The 23,968-nt window shown below is 41.0% G+C and overlaps 1 protein-coding gene across 9 annotated transcripts in view; it reads right to left on the bottom strand.

Annotated features, from left to right (window-relative positions):
• LOC310747632 (butyrophilin subfamily 3 member A1-like) overlaps positions 1-23,968 on the bottom strand; it is a 69,435-nt gene that overhangs the window by 38,993 nt on the left and 6,474 nt on the right. For 3 of the 9 annotated variants that reach the window (XM_083582234.1, XM_083582235.1, XM_083582236.1), the window contains 5 exons: positions 21,425-21,445; positions 21,076-21,096; positions 20,174-20,194; positions 19,193-19,219; positions 17,416-18,411 (listed from right to left, as the gene is read on the bottom strand). In XM_083582234.1, the coding sequence (XP_083438360.1) occupies positions 17,867-18,411; positions 19,193-19,219; positions 20,174-20,194; positions 21,076-21,096; positions 21,425-21,445 (635 nt within the window). In that variant the 3' untranslated portion in view covers positions 17,416-17,866. Of the gene's footprint in view, positions 1-257; positions 325-920; positions 1,005-2,021; positions 2,040-3,123; positions 3,415-4,619; positions 4,686-6,237; positions 6,337-12,460; positions 12,752-13,638; positions 13,738-13,934; positions 14,258-17,415; positions 18,412-19,192; positions 19,220-20,173; positions 20,195-21,075; positions 21,097-21,424; positions 21,446-23,968 lie in introns of those variants that run through there. The other 6 variants (XM_083582239.1, XM_083582238.1, XM_083582240.1 and 3 more) reach the window with 6 other exon arrangements.

Below are 23,968 nucleotides of genomic sequence, written 5' to 3'. Positions count from 1 at the left end.
GAGATGCAGGGACCTTGCCAGAAAAAAGTTTAGGAGAAAGTGTAAAAAAACAAGAAACAAAAATCCTCACACATTCTCAACAATAGAGCTGAACAAAGTGCATGAAAAAAGACCATTTTCTATGTTACTATGAACTTGTTTTTGGAGTGCTTGAAATATATTCCCATTTTCTTTGTTTCTAAGCTGCTCTGAGCATGATTTTTTTTGTGTGGAAAAGCAGCATACAAATAAAGTGAATGAAGAAATGAAAATCTTACACATAATCGTAAGGAATGTGTTCAGTATTAGCTCTGTCCTGCCTTGAAGATCTCTGAAGACCCAGCACTAAAACAAAAAAGAAGAGAGGCAAATAAGTTGTCATAAATTAGGGCTGGCATATGTCTGGATTTCCCCAAACATTACCTGGATTTCAAAGGCAGAATTGACATCCTGGTGGAATTTCTGAAAGGCGGTGCTTTGTCCTGGATTTTAGGCTAGTCAATCAAAAAATTGCTTTTCGGGGGTGTTTTAGTAAAGGCAGGGGGCAGTTCCATGAAGGACGAGTGTCAGTTGAAGCCACTCCTCCAAATGCACAGTCCTCCAAATGGATGCAAACTATTTTCCCTAATAGAATTCAGTTTTGTACTTTATTTTTGCTAACATGTGCATGTTTGTGCACAATTTCTCTCACACACAAATCTATGCACACAGATATTCCTCTCCAACATTTTTGGTTGGAGACTTGCAATGCAAGTGTGTGTTTTGAAGGAAAACTGAGTTTCAGTTCACATATTGATCCTTTAAGTGTGAATTAGGTAAGGTCACTTCAAATGGGAACAGAATTTCTTCCTCACCCCTACACAGTTATCAGATTTGCTGATACTTGAAAAATCAACCCTTTTCGTGGTAGATGATCATTGCTTCAGGTTACCATCACTCACCTTTCTTGACCAAAACGTAGATCAAAAGTACCAATACCAGAATGGTACCACCCACACCTCCACATATAATTCCCCAATTTGGCCCTGCCAAAAAAAGGAGAATAACCTGAATTAGATAAAAAAAGAAAAGGGAATCTTCATTTAGTTTCCCTCACAAAGCCAAAATTAGGCCCACCTAAATCAGGCTAGGCTTGCCATACGTCTGGAAAATTCCAGATATGCAAGGAAATCGGATGCCTAAAATGACGTCCTGGGGGAATTTTTTGAACTTTAAGAGATGTCCGGAATTTACTGTAAGTATGGCAACCTGGGTCCCCCCCCCATTACCCCCCATTGAGCAGCGGAAGGAATGACCCCCGTTATGTGGGAGACCCAAAGCGTGCTTGCACCCCCCACCTCTCCACATGCAGAATCCCCAACTGAGGAGTAGAGGAGCATGGAGGACGGTGGAAAAAGGGCGAGAGTAGCCCCGAGCTCCTGCCAGTCTGCAGGGAGGAAAAAATAGACAGTTATTCTGCTCCCGCCTTCTTCTCCCCTCAAGAGCCACTGCATTACCTTCTCAAAATGTCCACAGCTGCTGCCTCGAGGACAATTGCTCCCCTTTCCTGGACACAGAGCAGGAGGCGAGGAGCCCAGCTAAAAGGGAACAGGGTGCCTGTGGCTACTTGTTTAAATTTATTTTTGTTTGTTTGTTTTGGGGGGGAGGCTGGGGTGTCAGGAATTTTACCTTTAATGGCAAGACTAAATCAGGCAGTACTACTCCCTCATATCTTTTGAATAAATAAAATATTTAGCCATTTTTCTCTGTATACCGAACTGGCTCGATTGATGGCAATCATTGGTCAAAAAAGAAAAAATCAGACATTGACATCAAGAGTGCTATCGAACTTTCTACAGTGACAAAAAGATTCTATTAATGTGGTCTTAGGGCATTAATGGTCTCTGTTGGGAAATGATTAAAAATATGTTTTATTTTCATGATTGTGTTTGAGTATAAATTGCATTATGTTGTTTTTGTGTTAAGATTTAAAATTGCAAACAATCAAATAAACAATCAATAAATCAAATAAGTATTTTTACGCACTAATGCTGCTTATTTACCATTGGAATCATAATAACCTGGGCAGGAAAAAAAATGGACAATATCAGAAAAGCATGGCTCATCATCCCATCAAGAACAACAAAGCTCTCTTAATTGTGCTCTATCAAGTCAGTGGTGCCAAACTGTGGATCAGAACTCAACTCCTGATTGGATCACACACTTCTCTGGATTTTGTAATGCCGTTTTGCCACAAAAGGGGCCCACAGAAATATGTTTTTTAATATAACATGTGTATTTTATTTGGAAATGCATTGAAAAACACTGAAAAATGCATATTTTGAGGAATGCATAAAAATGTGTACATTAATGTATATATTAATGTGCATCATAACAATGGATTTGATTTGAACTAAAAAAATCAGTGGTTATGACTAAGAACCATTGGTTTCATTGGGCCTACTCAAAGTATAACATAGCTGGAAGGAAGAACACATGTAACTTTTCACACACTCTTTAGAAAAACATGATGTGCCAAAAGAAATGAAACAGGATGGACTTAGGCTGATCTAAGCCCCATCCCTAGAGGCTAGACACATAAATCATGAATATTTTTAACAGGTTGCAAAAGCATCACTTAATAATAATAATAATAATAATAATAATAATAATAATAACAACAATAATTTATTATTTATACTCCGTCCATCTGGCTGGGCTCCCCCAGCCACTCTGGGCAGCTTCCATCAAAATATTAAAATCCAATAGTGTGTCAAACATTAAAAGCTTCCCTAAAGAGGGCTGCCTTCAGATAAGCTGCCTGACAGTAATACCTATTTTTAATACGCCATTAAGCAGTGTTCCTGGAGAAGTGCTGTCATCTCCATGCTATTGGCCAGATCATCCTACATCTGTTGCATAGATGCAGAACAGCACCTACTTTCATTAGATAAATATATGAGTGTGCTCCAGGGAAGACTGAACATGCTCTGTGGCTGTGATTAACTCTTGTCATAGGGGAATAGAAACCAAATGGGTGGGGAATTAAATGGACAGTGCTGAAATGTGGCATGACTGGCTAGTTGGAACTCTAAACGGGACTATCCCGACATGCAACATTCTCTTGCAAGTCCCTTCCTAGTCTGATCATTTCTACAACCTTACCTGGCTGGAGAATCAGATTCTGAGCAACACTGAGGGCAGAGGTCTTCTCTTGGTTCTTTGCATCCTTCTCCTGGTAACCACAGGAATATTGGCCAGCATTCTTTGGCGATGCAGAGACTAGGAATTGAGCACATTGAGATGTTGCTTTCTTGAATGAAACAGGAGCCCCATCTTTACATAAAAAAAATCTGGTCAGCACAACCTCTGATGGAGCCACACATAGTGCTATGATAATGTCCCCTTCATGAACCAAAGTTGCATTCAAGAATAAATCAGGAGCAGGAAGTTCACCTAGAGAACAAACGAATGGAAGAAATAAAGAAAGAGCATAAATGAATACATAGAGTAAGTGACAATGGTTTTGCAATAGAGAGTGAACATTTGAGTAATCATGTGGAATTAGATTGCTTTACAACCTTTATTTTTGTCTTACTGTATTGCTTTTAAAGCAGCCCCCCCCCAATTGTTTGTTGTATACTGCCTTCAATTATTTCTTTTTGGGGAAAGTAGCATGCAATGTTCTATTCTGTTTTATTTATTTAAAACATTTTAATGCCACCTCCGTTTTAATTTAGAAATTTGGGATTGTAAATAGTTAGGTAAGAAAAAGTATCTTATGAGGCAATCATATATCAAGTTTCCAATAGGCTGAGTATTTTAGGATGCAGCAACTCTCCAGCTCCAGCCCACATGAGCTACTTAAAGGAGGACGGGAGACACTTTAGAGAGTGGTTTTGCTCTCTGAAGCCCCTCCTGGTCTCATTTAAAAGCAGGCAGTGTAGGACGTGAGAGAAAGTCAGAATAGCTTTAGTAAGTGGTCAGAATGTAAAGGAAGGAGGGTTCAGCCAAGTTTAAAGGGGAGATTTGGGCAAGTTATGAGGGGATAGGCAGGGGGTAAGTGAGGTGTAAACAGAGGAGGGGTTAGCCAGCTGTAGCGGATGGAGAGCTAGTGGTGTTGGTGAGCTGAGAAAGTGTGGGTGGCAGCCTTGATGATGAATTGAAACAGCCCTGACCTTCTTTGATAATGAACATTTAAAAAGGTAAAGGGTAAAGGGACCCATGACCATTAGGTCCAGTCGCTGATGACTGGGGTTGCGGCACTCATCTCGCTTTATTGGCCGAGGGAGCCGGCGTACAGCTTCCAGGTCATGTGGCCAGCATGACTAAGCCGCTTCTGGTGAACCAGAGCAGCGCACGGAAACGCCATTTAACTTTCCGCCAGAGTAGTACCTATTTATCTACTTGCACTTTGACATGCTTTCGTACTACTAGGCTGGCAGGAGCAGGGACCTAGCAACCAGAGCTCACCCCGTCGCGGGGATTCCAACTGATGAACTTCTGATCGGTAAGCCCTAGGCACCATGGTTTAACCCACAGCGCCACACACGTTCCGAAATTTAGCATTAAACATTTGGTTCGAGTAGAGGAACACACACACCATTCTCTGCAATCCTGCACACACTAGTGTATACAGTCTTGCACAGTTTCAAACTTACCTGTAGAAGTGCAAAGCTCTGAATCTTTGACATCACCCAAACACCAGTGCTTTGCAAGCAGCACACCTGCAATAACATCCATGTGATAGGTTTATAATATGTTTTAACAAGCAAACACAAAGGCAGAGCAATGATTTAATCATTCTCCTGACCTGCTATTTTTTCTGCAGCCTTTTTGAACTGGCTTAAGTGTTTTCTAGCAATCCCTGGTAGTTTCCAATTATGCAAATAATACACATATAAATAAGAGTCAATACCATATAATTGCCAGAGCACCTCCTATTCTGGGTGCAAAGGGAGTGCATGGTGTGTGAAAGAGATTAAACAAGCATGTGCAAATGCAGAGCTGAGGGGAAACCAATGAAATTGCCCTTTCCCCTGTGATCATGCTGTTCCTTCTACCAATACTTCTTTAATTTCTACATATACATTATGTTGTGTAACCCAGTCATTGTTAAACTGAAATCCTTGGTTCTCTTACAGATACTACAAGAAGAAGAAGAAGAAGAAGAAGAAGAAGAAGAAGAAGAAGAAGAAGAAGAAGAAGAAGAAGAAGTTAGATGTTTTCATGAAATGTCCTCCACAAGTTGAAGAGGAAGGCCTTGTTTCAGTTTATTTTTTAAAATGTATGTTGAAAACAGCTTGGCTTTTCTGTAGTCCTCAGGGGCAATCCTATCACAAGATCTAAAGATGTGGGCAGCTTAGGATGCAGCAGATCTCTCCCCCAGTTGGTCTCACTATGCAGAAAGTCCCTCCAGATCAGATAAAGATATGCTCATCACAGCTCAGATAGTTAAACCAAGTCCCCCAGAAGGCTGTTGCAGGGATGTGGCAAGGAGCAGGTGACTTGAACTGGAACCAAAGCTCATTCAAATCAGTCTTGAGTCCTGGTAACCTCACACAGAACAGTATTTTTCAGGCTTCTTTTTCTACTACCTCACGTAGGCAGAGCAGGAGTCCTTCTGTTGAAAAGGTTTGGATCTGGTGTATTTACTATTTACCCTTTTCTTTCTTTTTAGGACAGCATTCATACACACACACACTCACACACACACACACACACACACACACATCTTTTTTAAAAAATACATTTTATTAGTGTTTATAAAGACAAATACAAAGATTATTGTCAAATATCTATTTTTAAAATCCAAATTAAAACATTAATCCATTAGGGGGGAAAGAAAGGAAGAACGAGGAAGAGATAAAGAAAAAGAAATAATAAAGGAATTAAAAGAGGGAAAAGTTAAGAAGCTAAAGAACTTCATCTGACGCTACATAAAAACATCACTCATTTCATCCACTCCAGTGTAACACCAATAATGCCACCCTTTTTAAACCATTTTCTTCAATCCTCATATCCAAATGACATTATTTCATTTTCTTTTCCACACAAAAAGTATGGGAGAGGTTTCTAATCTTTAGTAAATGTTAAAAATGGCTTTTCTCTGATAAAACATGTCAATTTCGCCATCTCAGCTAAGTCCATTAATTTTGACAACCACACATACACACACTCCTAGAAAAGCTCTGATGGGGATTATGGAGTTTAGTTTCCCCAGATCTTTCAAGAGGTTGACCATATCCATGAATTCCCTTTCTAGTTTCCCAAACTTACAGAGAACCCAGAAGAGATTCATCAGGGCAGAGCAGGAGTTGGCTTCCCAATCTGATGTTTGGGCACTCTTCCCCACCTCTGACTCTCAGCTCCTGCTACTTCTCTCACAGACGAGACGGAAATCATCAAGACTTTTGCAGCATGCAGCTTCTATCCCCACCCCGGGCAACACCCCCACATGTGGCTGCAGCTACCACTCAAGAATGTATAATTTTATACCTTTCCTTCTGGTGAACTATTCAATGTATCTATGACCCTCAGGCACATTCACTTAGAGATAATATTTGATGGTCAGAAAGGCAGCTTTTCATCTGTTATCCTCTTTCCCAGCACCAGAAACCCTTCTGAAAATGAGTAGATTATTTCACATGATAGAGAGAAGATTCAGACATGAATTGCTGTGAAAAATTCATTCTAGGGAAATAAATAGGAAATCACCCCCCTCCCCCTGAGGACAGTATTCCCTCAGGATAAAGTGGATGGGGCTGCACACCAGCATCTCATGCCCAAGATGGAGCTAAAGCATGTACACACCCATGCACACAAACCACCCCCCAAATAACATGGACTATAAATAGGGGAGAGTGCCTGGGCTGCATTGGGTGCGTGAACATTGGGTGCGTGAAGGTGAAGTAGTCACCCTGCATGAGATATTACCCCTGGGTTTCTCCATCCTCCACCAGTCACAGACTGTGAGTTGGGGGGGAGGGGAAGCATTGTTAATCTGGGAGGATTGCTCTTTCAGGGCTCTGCCAGCACCATCAATCTCCGACACTGAATGTGTTGGCCTAGGGTGGGGCACCAAGGAGAGCTTGGCTGTCTGGCTGGTGTACCAACAACCTAGCGCACCAGCAGACACCCTGTCAGGCCTGTTGGATGTGGTGGCGGGCTGGGCCTTGGAGTTCTCTAACCTACTGGTTTTGGGGGACTTCAACGTCCATGCTGATGCCACCCCCTCCTCACGGGCTCTGGACCTGGTGTCTTCCATGGCGACATTAGGGCTCTCCCAGTTTGTTTTGGGTCCCACACACCAAGCAGGCCACACACTGGATTTGATTTTTGGTGCAGGTATAGATGTGATCATGTCTTCACTTGTGGAAGTGCCATGGTCTGATCACTATGCTCTGAAAGCCATGATTGACTTCCCACCCCCACCCCGCTTGGGTGGCGAGCCTATTTGGGCTCACCCGCGAAGGCTTATGGATCCTGATGGATTTCGTCAGGCCTTGCGGGACCCTGCTCCCCCTGGCAGCTCACTAGATGAGCTTGTCAAGAACTGGAATAACCAGCTCTTGGTGGCCATCAGTGAGATCGCACGTAAGCACCCTCTGCGACCCCACCAAAACTGGATCCCTGGTTTACCGAGGAGCTCCAGAAAATGAAGCTGGACCTCAGCCGGCTAGAGTGAGTATGGCGGCGCACTCACAACGGAGCCTCAGGAACATCTTATAGGACGCTTATGAAAGCCTATGAGATAGCAGTGAAAGCAGCAAAGTTTTAGTTCTCAGCTTCCATTGCATCTGCTAGCTCTCGCCTGGCACAACTTTTTAGAACAACAACCCTAGAAGAACAGCCAAATTTAAATACGAATTTGGCCCATAGCTGTGAGGCATGTGTGAGCTTTTTTGCGGAGAAAGTCTTGCTGCTCCTCCATGACCTTCCTGCCAATTTGGATACAGTAACAGAACTGGAGGCCCCTCGACTGTCCTCGGGTCCAGTATTGGACCACTTCGATCAGATACTCCCTGCTAATGTAGACAGATTCCTCTGAGCTGGAAGGCCCACCACTTGCCCCCTTGACCCATGCCCGTCCTGGCTCATTAGAGTGTGCCCAGATGAGGTGCGGGCCCTCCTGGGTGAGATCATCAATCAGTCCCTTGGCACGGGGACTTTCCCAGGAGAGTTGAAGGAAGCAGTGGTGCGTCCGCTCTTAAAGAAAACATTTCTAGATCCTTTAGATCTATCCAATTACCGACCGGTTTCGAATCTTCCATACCTGGGTAAGGTAATTGAGAGAGTGGTTGCCAAACAGCTTGGTAGGTTTCTGGTGAAACATCAGCTCTGGATCCATTTCTGTCCGACTTTCACCCTGGTTACGGGACTGAGACGGCTTTGGTCGCCCTAACAGATGATCTCTGTAGACAGCTGGATCGAGGCAGGTCGGGACTGAGGATTCTTTTAGATTTATCACCAGCCTTCGATATGGTCGATCATGAACTTTTGGACCACCACCTTGCCGACATGGGGATTCAGGGCACAGTCCAACAATGGCTGGGCTCCTTTATCTCAGGTCGGGGACAGAGGGTGGTGCTAGGGAGGGAGTTGTCGCCACGGCACTCCTTGGTGTGTAGAGTCCCGCAGGGTGCAATCCGTTTCCTGATGCTTTTCAATATCTTTTTGCGCCCCCTTGCCCAGATTGGAGTTTTGGGCTGGGTTGTCATCAATATGCTGATGACACCCAGCTTTATCTGTTGATGGGTGGCAGCCCTGACTTGGCCCTGGACACACTGACCAGATGCTTAGAAGTGTGGCTGGATGGCTGCATGGGAGCAGGTTGAAGTTAAATCCTTTGAAGACAGAGGTCCTCTGGCTGGGTCGGGATGACATGGGGTTAGGGGGCCAACTCCCATCTCTTGTGGGGGCTCAATTAGTACCAGCGCCTTCTGTCAAGAGCTTGGGTGTAACCTTCAACGCCTCCCTTTCCGTGGAGGTGCAGGTTGCAGCCACAGCAAAGGCATTTTTCCATCTCTGCCATATCAAGCAGTTGGTCCCTTACCTTTCTCGCCCCAATCTGGCCACAGTGATCCATATGACGGTCACTTCCAGGCTTGATTATTGTAACTCTGTACACGAGTCTGCCCTTGAAGCTGACCCAGAAACTCCACTGGGTGCAGAATGCCGCGGTGAGGCTCCTCCATGCAATGCATTCATGCAGTGCTTTACCAGCTGCACTGGCTCCCAGTGGAGTACAGGGTCAGGTTTAAGGTGCAGGCTTTGACCTTTAAAGCCCTATGCAACATAGGTCCCTCACACCTATGGGACCGCCTCTCCTCTTATGCCCCACGGAGGACCTTAAGGTCCACAAATAACAACACTTTGGAGGTCCCAAGCCACAAGGTGGTTAGATTGGTCTCCACTAGGGCCAGGGCTTTTTCAGTACTGGCCCTGACTTGGTGGAACGCTCTGTCACAAGAGACTAGGGCCCTGCAGGACTTGACATCTTTCCACAGGGCGTGCAAGACAGAGCTGTTCCGTCTGGCCTTTGGTTTGGACTCAGTCTGACCCTTATGTTTCCCTCCCCTTATGGTTTTGATTTATGGGCTACTATTAAAATGAGGCTGCATTTTAAATTGTATTTTAACCCATATTTTAATAAACTGGTGTTTTTTTCCCTATTATGTTTTAATGTAATTTTATTGGTGTTATCCGCCCTGAGCCTGGCTCTGGCCAGGGAGGGCGGGGTATAAATAAAAATTTATTATTATTATTATTATTATTATTATTATTATTATTATTATTATACCTGGTGGGCCATGTTTATGCAACAGGGCCTTGATCCCTAGTCCAGCAGTTTCTGATGTTGGAGTGGAACAAGCAACAGTTTTTTAAGGCAAGTGATCCTGGTCCTTCCTGCTGTCTGGCTACAAGTTTCATCTTATTACATTCTATCCATGGAAAGGGGCTCCAGCTTCCCCGGAGATGTGGAAGTAGTAATTTCTGTGAGCCTTTAGACTTGTTTGTGTCTTGGGAGGAATGAGGTGTGTAATAAGAATGCCTTTGTGGAAGAAGAAGAATTTGTGGATGAGAACTATTTAGGAGCCAGGAGGGAAGTTGCCAGAGGCTGGATTGGTTTTACACTGGTGTGGACAGTCTTCAGTCCATGGGCACAACAAGCCCATCACATCTCCTCCTTTGGCTGACAAAATTATGGAAGCCCTGTCCACCCATCCTACAATAAACATCCCCAGCTTGTTTCTGATTTTAACCTTTTAATATGGTTTTTATTATGTATTTTTATGTACAATTGTTGTAAACCACTCTGATATTTTCGTATGAATATCAGTATATAAATATTTTTCTAAATAACTAAAGCCAGGCCTTCAATGGAACAACTGGGAGCTTCATGTGGGCCCCCAGTTGTCCCTTTGCTGGAGCAAAGCATGCCTTGCTCAAGGAGAGGGGAGAAGTTCCTCCTTCCCAGTGTAGCTCTTTGAAGCCGTGTTGTGCTGTTCCTTTGAGTCCTTAGTTTTGGAGGTTGAAAGGAGTGTCATGAAGTGGCTTGCAAAACATAGGGCTACCACCACCACCCCTTGCTTTGTCGTTCCCTTGTTTGGGAAACTTATTAAGGGATTTTAACAGAATTATGTCATGTGATGGACAGATGGGAAACTTATTAAGGGATTTTAACAGAATTATGTCATGTGATGGACAGGTGGGTTGCCCGGTCCATCTGTCAAAGTTGGCTGATGGGGTTGGACCCCAAAAGGTTCCCCACCATGATCTACCAGCTGAGGATCCTTATATAATTGTTTTTCTATCTGTCTACCTATTTCTCTACTCATTTACATAGAATGTGGTCTTTCTAAACATAGCACACACCGGGTGGATAACATATTATAGAAATACAGCACAATACAAAGCAACATAATAGTTCAACAATTTATTTGGCAGTAATACAAATAATATTTTAAAACATAGGCATGTTAAAATAAGCAGAAAATGATATAAATCCCAGTAGATAAAAGGCTATACACTGAAGATTTCCATTAATACTATACAGACACCTTTGCTGTATTGCTTTCAGTACCTGCAGTAAAAACTTCTGGCAAGCTAACGAGACATCATGAACCCAAGCCCTTTATTGGAACCTTAAAGGTCAAAACCAGTACTTGAACTGGGCTTAGTAAAATATTGGAAACATTATTGTAAGTGAATAAATGGATGAGAGAAGGAGGACAAAGAACAGTCTGGGGGCATTTTTTCCCCCTTCCAATGGGATTTCCTAGTTTCTAGTTCCAGCCAAGGAGCAATTATACTTCTCCATGAAATAGGTGATGATTGGCGCTGAGACCAGGAGAAGAAGCACCAATGAGGAGCGGAGAATCCAAATATAGGGAGATATTGTCAGTCCTGGATTGAATAGAAAAAGATCAGAAAGATTTGGGTAGCTATTCAGATATGATCAGAGGCAGGGAGATAAATCAACAAATAGACATTAACAAGTTCCCTATGGATTGATGCTTGTTGGAAGAATGTACAAGTGTATCATAGCACTTTTCCTACTCTGATTATATACCCCTATTGATTCTCTCAAATACTATCAATCAATCAGTCAATCAATCAATTTTTATTGTATATAGCCAAAGGCCTTTACAATGGACAACAGAGAATAAAAGGAAATTTTCATCTAAAATCATCTAAAATCATACACGTAACCTGTAGCAGTTTGCAACATATAATAAAATAGTAAAAGAAAAACAATATGCTCAGTTTTCAACTATAGTTCTTTTCATTCTATCCACCCTATGAAGCTGTTTTAGAGAGGGGGAGAACAAGAAAGGAAAAAAGTTGAAGAGTTCGGAGTTTGCTCGAAATGTATCTTAATATATTGTGTATTTTATTAGGAAATGCATTGAAAAGTATTGTAGAAATACATATTTTGAGGAATGCATACCAATGGTGTCGTTTAATGTATATATAAATGTGCATCATAACAGTGGATTTGTTTCAAACTAAATCATAGGTAGGCCCACTGAAGTCAATGGTGGCAACTAACTAGGATCTATTAATTCCATTGGGGCTACTCAAAGTATAACTTAGTTGTATGGAACAACACCTGTAACTTTTCATGCATTCTTTAGCAATGTATGCAGTGCCAGCAGAAATTAAACGGGATGGACTTGAGTTAATCTAAGTCCCATCCATAAAGGCCACACACATAAACCAAGCACATGAATATTTTTCACACGTTGTATGTAAACTGATGAAAAACACTGTAAGGTTGAATCTCAAAAGCAGACCAGGGAGGACTGAACATGCTCTGTAGCTTTGAAATACTGATTAATTGTTGTGATGGGGGAACAGAAACCAAATGGATGGAGAATGAAATTAACTATGCTGGAATATGTCACGGCTGGCTAGCTGGAACTCTGAACAGGACTATCCCACCATGCAACATTCTCTTGCAAGTCCCTTCCTAGTCTCATCATTTCTACAATCTTACCTGACTGGATAATCAGATTCCGAGCAACACTGAGGGCAGATGTCTTCCTTTGGTTCATTGCATCAATCTGCTGGTAACCACAGGAATATTGGCCAGCATTCTTCAGTGATGCATAGACTATGTATTGAATATATTGAGATGCTGCTTTCTTGGATGAAACAGGAGCCCCATCTTTACAGAAAAATAATCTGGTCAGCATAACCTCTGATGGAGCCATACAAAGTACTGCGATAATTTCCCCTTCAGGAACGAAAGTTGCGTTAAAGAATAAATCAGGAGCAGGAAGTTCACCTAGAGAACAAACAAATGGAAGAAATAAAGAAAGAGCATAAAGGAATGCAGAGAGTAAGTGAAAATGGAGTTGCTATAGAGAGTGAACATTTGAGTGGAATTAAATTGCTCTATCACCTTTATTTTTGTCTTACTGTGTTGCTTTTAAAGCAGTCCCCCCCCCTAAGTGTTTGTTGTATACTGCCTTCAATTATTTCTTTTTGGGGAAAGTAGCATGCAATGTTCTATTCTGTTTTATTTATTTAAAGCATTTTAATGCCACCTCCATTTTTATTTAGAAATCTGGAGTTGTAAACTCTCAATTTAATTTTTTTTAAAGTATAGAAGATTAATAGTTAGATGAGCAAAAAGATCTTATGAGCCAACCCTATGTCGTTTCCAATAGAATGAGAATCTTAGGATACAGCAACTCTGAATATTGGCCAGCACTCTTCAACAATGAATAGACTATTTATTGAGCATTTTGGGATATTGCTTTCTGAATGAAATAAGAGCCGCATCTTTACAAAAAAGAAATTTGGTCAGCACAACCTCTAATGGATAAACACATAGTGCGAAGATAATTTTCACTTCAGGAGCCAAAGTTCCATTTAATAAGAAAACATGAGCAGGAAGTTTACCTAGAGAATGAAGAAAGAAAGAAAGAAAGAAAGAAAGAAAGAAAGAAAGAAAGAAAGAAAGTGCAGAGAGCAAGTGAAAACTTAATTGCAATGGAGGACAAATATTTGACCAGTTTTGTGAAACTATTTAGATTGCTTTATTGGCATGATTTTCTTTCTCATTTCTTTGCTTTCCTAGCACTTCTCTTTGTGCTCTTTTGTATTGCATCTTAACATGTTTATTAGTTGTACACACACGCACAATCCTGCAGTTCTTTACATACTTACCGGTGTGCACAGGCTTCACAGGTTCAAACTCACCTGTCGAAGTGCAAAGCTCTGAATCTTTGCCATCACCCAAACACCAGTGATTTGCAAACAGAGCACCTGTAATAACATCCATGCAATATGTGAACACTATGTTTTAACAAGAAATAACAAGGGCAGAGCAATGATTTAAGAATTCTCCTAACCTACTGTTTTTACTTCAGCTTTTTTTGGAGTGGCTTAAGTGTTTTCTAACAATTCCTGGAAATTTTTAATAACCATATTCGTGAATTCCCTTCCCAGTTTCCCAAACTTACAGAAAATCCAGAAGAGATTCATCAGGGCAGAGCAGGAGTTGGCTTCCCTATCTGACGTTGCCACTCTTGACTCTCAGGTCCTTCTACTTCTCTCACAGACGAGATGGAAATGATCATGACATTTGCAGCATGCATGTTTCTGTCCCCTCCCCCAGGGCACACCCTCAGATGTGGCTGCAGCTACAAGTCAATGATGTATAATTTTTACACCATTCCTTCTGGTGAACTATTCAATGTACAGTGGTACCTCGGGTTACAGACACTTCAGGTTACAGACTCCGCTAACCCAGAAATAGTACCTCGGGTTAAGAACTTTGCTTCAGGATGAGAGCAGAAATTGCGTGGCAGCGGCTGCAGGAGGCCCCATTAGCTAAAGTACCACAGTATCTCTGACCCTCAGGCACATTCACTTAGAGAATATTTGATGGTCAGAAAGGCAGCTTTTCATCTGTTATCCCATTTACCCCCCACCAGAAACCCCTTTGAAAATGGGTAAATTAGTTCACATGATAGAGAGACGAATCAGACATTAATTGTGGTTGAAAATTCCTTCTAAGAATATAAATAGGAAACATTTTTCCAGGATAAAATGAACAGGGCTGCACCCCAGCAGCTAATGCCCAAGGTACACACCCATGCACACAAACCACCTCCATGTAGCATGGCCACCCCCATGCCACAGGGCCTCGATCCCTATTCTAGCAGTTTCTAATGTGAAACTGGGTAGAGCAAGTCCATTCACCCTTTTAGATTGGCAGCATTGTGGGACAGCAGAGGCTTCACTAAGGCCTCAACAAGGGAATTGTGACATCAGTGCCCCATCCAAATAGGTGGCAGAGGCATAAGCTCTCACCACCTATCAAGAGTCGAATCCTGGCCTGCACCCCGGATAAGCAAATTGCCTGCCTCCTTTACAGCAGGTGGGCTTGTGCCTTCCCAAAACTTGACATTTTAAATTTAACAATTCTAAAATTATTATGATTATTCAAAATACAAAAATCAAATCAATAATATTTACTATGAGTTTCCTTGTTGAAGAATCTACAACATTTATGCAGTCACTGAAATTTACTTTCCCTATTTATACATGCTTACAAGGAACAACTAGGCTTTGAATCATTTTTATGTTTTAAATTATATTTTATTAAGTTTCAACATTTTTAACATATACAGTCAAAACACAGTTTCATATTTTATTTTTGTCCCATCGCCCCCCATTTTCCATGAATTTGTTGTTTCTCTCCTTCTGCTGCACCCTATCTTCTACCTACCAAATCATAACCACAATATTATAATCCAATATATTATATTTTTAAGCTAACTATTTCATCTTTTGTCTCCCATTCTAATATCAATCAATATGACATCCCCGACTCCTGGAGAGAAGCTATAATAGTTCCGATCTTTAAAGGCGGCCAGCCAAACATCCCTAGGAACTATCGCCCCATTAGTTTATTATCTATCCCGGGGAAAATATTTGCCGCTGTTTTATTGGAAGAACTTCTTTCATGGGTCCAGGAGAGGAACATTCTACCGCTAGAACAGATTGGCTTCCGAAAGTCAGCATCAACCATGGACCACTGTCTAACTCTTTATCACCTTGCCAGTAAATACACTGCACCAAGGCAAGGCCACCTATTTGCCGCTTTCATGGACCTGGAGGCCGCCTTTGATTCCATTCCTAGGTAGAGATTATGGTCCAAACTTGCCCATCTGGGAATTGATCCGCACCTCCTCTCCCTAATTATTTCCCTTTATTCAAACACCACAGCTTGCGTCCGAAGTGGTCCCAACGGCTCCCTTACCACCCCATTCCCAACGGCCAAGGGCGTCCGACAAGGTTGTCTCTTGGCCCCTTTGCTGTTTAATCTCTATCTTCATGATGCAATTTCCCCTTTGAAGCTAGCAACTAAGTATCCTCCTCACTTAGCAGGTCACCCCGTTGCTTCCCTTTTCTATGCAGATGATGCCGTCATCTTATCCAGAACAGCTGCGGACCTAGCAAATGCAGTTAATGCATTTATCGCCTATTGTAAGGCGGAAGCTCTTAATATTAATTATAAAAAATCGAAAGTCCTTCACTTCACTCGTTCCCGCAAACTCAAGCTGGAGCCGCTTAAGATCTCAGGTGGCTACTTAGAAAAGGTAAAAGCCTTTAAATATCTAGGCTTAATATTCACTTATAATCTCTCCTGGACCACCCATCTACAATCTGCCTTTTTCGCCGCAACCACGACCTCCAATGCCATTCTCTGATTTTACCACCAGAAGGGCGGCAAACACCTTCCAGCAGCAATTCAAATATTTAATGCCAAAGTTGTTCCTAAACTATTATATGGCTGTGAAGTATGGACTACAGCAATATCAGGTAACTTGGATCGCCCACTTCATATGTTTCTGAGATCTCTTTCCGGTGTCCCGAGATGCGTCTCAGGTGCAGCCCTACGACTTGAGTTCGCCCAGCCCTCAATTGTAAAACGAGCATGGTGTCGAGCCATTTCCTATAGCTCCCACCTACTAGCATCGGATGCTCGAATTAGAGGTGGTTTTTCCAATCTGATCCTAAGAGATATTCATAATTCCCCTTGGAAAACTACAATTAACCTCAAACTCCACTCTCTTTCTAATCTGAATTGCAAAACTGTTCTTAAATTAGAGTGTATCAGTCCGGCGGCCCTACCTTCAATTAAAAAGAAGCTACAGCAACTTGACTTCTCTAACACAGCTGCCGATGCAAGAGGGCCATGTTCAGGCCTAGCCCTAGCTATTCCTCCCCCTGAAGGAATCCCTCTATACTGCTTCACAATTTCTTCGGAGGCTAAGCGAAGGGCCTTTACTTGTGCCCGTCTCAACTGTTTTCCTACAGCAGTTCTGTCGGGTCGCTATTCCAGAGTCCCCATCGCAAACAGAACATGTACCTGTAATGACACGGCTCCGGAGACTATGGAACATGTAATGCTCTTCTGTCCTAACTGGACAGATGAAAGATCTCGGTTTTTAACTCCTCTCATGAACAAGCTTCATCTCCCAATCCAGCCCTGGATAGTGTCCCTTTTTTTGCAGGATTCTGATTGTTGGATTACCGAGATGACAGCTAACTTCCTGCTCAGTGTGATGAAGAGGAAAGCGGCACTAACTTCTTTTTTTAACACCACAGCTGCAGTCGATACGCTGCACAATCGAACCAAGTTCCAAGTAGCCTTATTGTATAAGGACAATGGAGCTAGGACAAATCTGAGGAGCTGAAGGACCCCTTTAACGATCCTCCTCCAGCCTCAGCAGTTTTTTGTCTTTTTGTTTTTGTATTATCGGTCACTCGATGTTTTAAATCCCCTGTTGCTTCTGTTATCTCTTTTTTTTTTCCTTTAAGTATTTGCCCAGGACGATATCTACCTTTACCCCCCTACCCCCATTTTATGTTGTTATTTCTATGTATATCATGCTATGGCCACACGGCTAATGCAATAAAATCTAAATCAATCAATATCAATATTTGTAACCTGAGGTACCACTGTATAAACACATTTTTAAATAACTCATTAATTTCATAATATTGAAACCAATCCATTACCTATTCTTGCATTTCTTCAAACTTTTTCAATTTGCATACATCTCCAGAAAAATAAAGTATGTCTCTATATCTGCCCCAATTCTCCATCACATTAAGTTTCTTTTGTGTACTAGTTTCTATAGGGGATAGCCATAAAAGTGTTTCCCTTCCAAGTAGATCTTGGTATCTTGTCCGCACTCCATATGTTTTGAATCATTTCTATTTCTTAGATGCAGGATTCATGGATGCCATTGGGTCTCCTCTGTTTCTCTCATTTTTTGGCACCTGGATTTATACTACTATCTTGGCTAAATGAAAGGGCTTCCCTAATTCTGAGCTATTCCAGGGCTAGCTGGTATGTTTTCCCATTCTGTACTCACAATCACTCTTGCAAATTCCATGGAGGAATCCTTAGTGGAGAACCACTTAGCCCTGCAGTCACAGATCCTGTGGAGAAGAAGGGATAAAGCTCCCCAACACCAAGTGTTTTATAGGTGTGCAATTTCTTTTTACTGCAGACATCATAAAAAGATAAGCTTCCAACTGATTTATCTAGGAATATTCCTAATTTTGTAAGCTTTCCATACACTTTCAGGCGGGTCCATTGCTCTGTCCGAGCACAATAATCTTTCCCATCATCACATCCTATGACCCAGTAGCCATTCTCAGGAGACAGGGTGATCTTCCCCTTTCTAGAAGCGGTTGCAGAGGCAACTCCCAAGTCCCAGGTTTTGTTCTGACCAATCTCCACCTCCCAGTAATGTTTGCCTTCTGAAAATCCACATTCTGCTAGAATGAATGTGTGGGAGTCAAACCGCTTTTCCCAGTCAGAAACCTTAGAAACATTTCCTGTGTTCCAAACAATTTTGCCATCTTCAGACACTTTTAGCTTTGGGTGAGCTGTCCTGGGGTCCAAGATCACATCAGCTGCAAAAAATAGAAAGGCCTTGATTCAAAGGCACAGACTTAAATGAAGTGTATAAATTAATGTATAAATTAAGTAAGGCGGTCTGTGGGCATCTCTCTTTTAAGTCACCCGTCTGTGGACCACACTCTCAACTGTATGTCAGACAGCTGCATATTCCTGCAATGCAGGGAGTTGGACCAGCTGATCCTCAGGGTCCCTTGCAACTCTACAATTCTATGAATCTATGATATGATGACTAATACAAATTTTTATCCAAGTTTTCTGCATTGCATGATTCACCCTCTCTCTACAACAATTCTTCTATGTTCCTCAACATATCTCCTTATGCTTTAGCCATCTCAAACATGTTTAATGTGCTAAGCACATTCTTGTCACATTAATGATGGTCATCCTCACTTTTGCATGTGTTTACCTATCAGTCCATTTCCACATTGATCTACCCTTCCTGTATACCTATTGTATAAACACATTGTATAAAGTATTTCCCCTCAAAATGTGCATTTAAAAATGTTTGTGCTTTTCTTGAGCCAAACAGTATTGGATAAGTAAATTAGTCCAGTAGGTATGGATCTGGATTACAATTCCCATCAGCCCCAAACAGTATGACTAAAGCAAGGGATGATGGGATTTGCAGTCATGCACCATCTGGCAGCACGCAGGTTGAGCTACCCATTACAGGATGACTGGAAGAAGCCCTAGTCAACAAACAGCAGTTTACAGAATTTGCTAGTTTCTCTCCAATATCCATTCTGTTTGCACATGATTTTGCATCCTCCTCACCTCTGTAGAAGCGGGCATCTGAGAATTCTGTGAATAAAGGAATGAACATAAAGGTTTCATTGGCAAGAACGTGATGGATACTTCTACTCATTCTACAACCTAATCAATCAATGCAATGGGTTGGATCCAGATTTAACCATGCATAGAACATACTGTTTGAAATCAGTTGGGTTTAACTTAGTTTCGACTAAATTACATCTTTTTGATTTCAATAGGTCTTTGCTATGTATGACCCAAGCCTTCTTCCACTGTGGTAAAAGTGTGAGGTGGGTCAGGAGGTGCATGTGTAAGTCCCACGCCCCCACATCCTTATGTTCATGGGCTCCTTTCTGATCTTGATGCAATGAGCATGAATGTCTAAAGGGGGCTTTAACTTGCTTTCAGCTGAACATACATGGAAGCTTTAGTGTGAGAACCCTGGCGGATACGGATCGTGTTTAATTAAATGCTCAAAGAAGCTCTTTTCATACCCTTTTCACCCCATGAACAAAGGTCTGGAATATCCTGTATGTAGATGGATATTGTGGGTGAGTGGGTGGGTGGGAGGGTGGATTTAAAAAACCACCCTTTGTCAAAAGACCACAATCAAAACAACTATTATAATAAGTATTTCATTAAAAATATATATTCTAAAAGCGTAAGTTAGTATCTACTCATCTCAGGCACAACTATAAAGCATAATATAATATATTTCTAAGATGAGGAAAATGCAGCACTGACAGTTTTTCAAAACTCTGCACAGATATGATATGAAATGAAATTTAGCAGCTGAAAAAATCTCCTTATGTCCAAAACTGATGAAAATTTGATAATACAAAAGCTTGAAGTGTGTCTCCTCTTTGGAACACACCCTTTCTGGTTAATTCCTGGACTAAGTGCAAAGAAACGGGGAAATGAAGTGGTTGTGGCACGTGTGGTATTTTTATGATTCAGGAATATATATATTTTTGCAACACATATACAAAATGTTAGACTACTTGCCTTTTTCGATCTTCAAGATTCCTGCAAAAGAAAATTTGCATGGCTTAGAAATGAAGAGCCTCATTCAAATTAAAAAAGAAAAACAAATTCCAAGAAAATCAGTTTGTAATCTAGAATTAGTAACAAATACTTGTAGCCAAAGGACCCTTTCCACAGAAGTCTTCTTCTGTCAAATGTCTAATTTATGTTTTAAACTTTGCATATTGTATATTTTATTGTTGTAAGATGCTTTGATACCTCTATGGGATATGCATTTTATAATAAATAGGATACTCATTCCATCAGAGGAAGGGAACCTTTGGTTCAGGTTGAGTCAAAATGAAAGGGATTGCAGGGAGGAAGGTGAAAGGAGAAATATTTTAGGTGGGTACATTGCTTGCATCGGTGCTTTTTTCTTGAGGCTTCAGTGTCAAAAGCATCTCTTTTCTGATTTATAGAGGTGGAGAGCACTACCAGCTGCCATGTCAAGATTAAGTATGGCTGTTTGGCAATGACACAACATTCAAATAGGTGGTGCCCCAGGGACGGGCTGCTTAAATGGGCAAGGGGCGGATCTAAGGAATGTCACCCACTCCGACAGCTCCACCCTCTGGCACAGCCTTCCTCCCCATTCACTGAAGTAGGGTCAGGCTAGGATCTGAGGGGGGGAGTATGCCCCCACCACTTGTCAGGAAGGGCACCACTGTTCCTACTCCCCCTTTGGGGTCCCAGAGAAGCCTCTGACATCCCACAATGCTGCCACACCAATCAAATCCAAACTAGTTCTGGGGCAAGTTCACAGTTCTAGCAGACCAAAGCTGCTCAGTAACCCTCCTACCCCACCCACATACATAGGATGGCAAAATGGAGGAAGTCACTTGGATTCTGCATGTTCAAAAACTGAAAGATTTTGGAAGACTTACCATTCTCTATTATTAATTTATCTGCAAAAGAGGGCAGGGGGAGAAAAAAAGAAAGAATTACATTTCTTTTCCGATTTATAGAGACACAGAACACTCCTAGCTGCCATGTCAAGACCAAGTATGGCTCTTTGGCAATGACACAACATTTATTGCACAGATCAAAACCAAACTAGACACTTGATGCCCCTATTTTCATCAGAGAAATGTTGTAGGGTGTTATATAGTTCTGGGGCATGTTCAAAGTTCTAAACAGCTCCAAGCTGCTCGGTAAACATATATGGGGTGGCAAAATGGAGGAAGTCACTTGGATTCTGCATGTTCAAAAAGTGAAAGATTTTGCAAGACTTACCATTCTCTACTATTAGTTTATCTGCAAAAGAGGGCAGGGGAGGAAAAAAAAGAATGAATTACATTTCCATATATATACACACACACACACATATACACACATTTTTATTAATTTTTAAACATATCATTTCCAACAGTCATTTAACATAACTTCTTATCTTATACAATATTTTAGACTTCCGTAAACAACCTCTGAAGATTTTCCTGTCTTTATCACTTGTTCTGCATTTCTTAGTTTCTCTATTACTTTTAATTATCATTAACTAATAATTCTCTTCATAGCCTTCCTTGCAATATTTCACATTATCCTCCTTACAGAACTTCTTGCGGTCCTACTAGCGTAATCTGTTTATTACAATTCCTTTCAAATAGTTCAAATATTTACTCCAGTCTTCTAAGAATCTCTGGTCCCGCAGGTTTCAAATCCTTCCTGTTAATTTATCTAATTCTGCATAGTCCATTAATTTCATTTGCCTTTCTTCTTTCGTTGGTAATTCTTCTTGCTTCCATTTTTGTGCGAATAATATTTTTGCTGCTGTTGTTGCACATAAAAACAACTTACAATTCTGTCTGTTAGTATCCTCCCCTACAATGCCAAGTAAAAATGCTTCTGTTTTTTTAGTAAATGTATATTTTAACATCTTTTTCATCTCATTGTATATCATCTCCCAGAACTTTTTCACTTTCTTACATTCCCACCGCATGTGGTTAAAAGTTCCTTCTTTTTCTTTACATTCCCAACATTTATTACTTATTTTATACATTTTAGCTAATTTCACAGGGGTGATATACCACCTATACATAATTTTCATTACATTTCTTTGCATTGCGAGCAGTAAATTTTAATCTTTCTTTCTACAGTTTTTCCCAGTCTTTTAACTGTATATTATACCCAAAATCTTTGGCCCAATGTATCATAACCGACTTTTCCTCTTTATCTTTCAAATGCCATTTGAGCAGCAATTTATACATTTTAGACAAAATTTTATAATCATTATTCAATATTTCTATTTCAAATTTTGATTTATTATAATCAAATCCTTTTTCCTTCAAATCCTGTTTAAACATTTCATCGACTTGGCAATAGTGCAGCCAATCATATCCTTTAACCTCTTCATAGGGTTTCAGTTTCCATTTACTTCCTTCCTTTTGTATTAATTTTTCATACGTGACCCAATTTTTACTCATATTTGTCTGTTCTATTAGGTGTTTATACCTATTCCATATTTCAAATAGAGATCTTCGGAATATATGGTTACCAAATCCTTTATGGACTTTTGTCTTGTTATACCATAAATATATGTGCCAACCAAATCTATTATCATAACCCTCCAAATCCAACAAATCTGAATTTTCTAACAACATCCATTCCTTTAACCAATAGAGGCAAGATGCTTCATAATACAATTTCAAGTCTGGCAGGGTGAAGCCCCCTCTTTCTTTAGCATTTGTTAACAACTTATATTGAATTCTTGGTTTCTTCCCCTGCCAGATATAACTTGAAACCATCTTCTGCCATTCCTTAAAAATTGCTGCCCCCTTGATTTTTGGAATTGCTTGATATAAAAATAACATCTTTGGTAGCACATTCATTTTAATGACAGAAATCCTTCCCCATACTTCCAGGTCTCTTTTAATTCCATTCCACACCAGTGTATAATTATTCTGAAAAAGGTCTATATTCTTTTATCTTAACCATATTCCTAAATATTTAACTTTTCTGACAACTTCTATACAGATCTATTGCTGCAACATATCCACCAAGTCTTGTTTCATATTTTTAACTACCATTTTAGTTTTCTTTTTGTTTAGTTTAAAACCTGCTACATGCCCAAATTGTTCTATCTCTTCTAATACTTGCTTAGCACTGGTTAACGTTTCTTCTATTGTTAATACCAAGTCATCTGCAAAGGCTTTCACTTTATGTTACTTCCGACCGACTGAAATTCCTTTTATTTTTTCATTTCTCCTTATTGTCCTTAGGAAGACTTCCAGTACAAATATAAATAATAATAGTGGTTGTCTTGTACCTTTTGTAATTTCAATATTTTCTGTTATTATATTGTTTACTATCAGTTTTGCTTTTTGTCCTCCCAAAGGACAGGTAGACCTCCTATTCCTTCCCTCAGCCTTGCCCCAACCTGACTCAAAATGACGAGTGTGCAGCTGCACAGGTACAAGCCCTCAGTCAGCCTGGACTTAGGAATTCATAAAGCTGAAGAAAACAAACCGGCCTGTGGTTTGCTTGTCTTCAGTATGGAGCAGAAGCAAGAGAGGCAGTTCAGCCGGGAGGATAATATGTCCTGTGCTGTACACCATCCAATTCCCTCCACAAAAGTTCCTTTCATTGGCAAGAGGAAATTCCCTCATCAGCACTAAAATGCCTGAGAGGATTTGGATTCAGAAGGGGTACTGTGACGCACAACGTTGGTCTGGGGAGATTGGATCAGGTGCATCTGAATCATTGCCTGCTCACCCCCAGCCCCCTTCCTAACCACAACAATTCCTCTGCCTTTTTGTCAGGACTACCGGTAATCCTCCTTTC

Source organism: Podarcis filfolensis, assembly GCF_964270895.1.
Source record: "Podarcis filfolensis genome assembly, chromosome: 13".
Classification (NCBI taxonomy): Eukaryota; Metazoa; Chordata; class Lepidosauria; order Squamata; family Lacertidae; genus Podarcis; species Podarcis filfolensis.
Note: the sequence above shows the minus strand (reverse complement) of the source record. Positions and strands in the feature narration are given on the sequence as shown.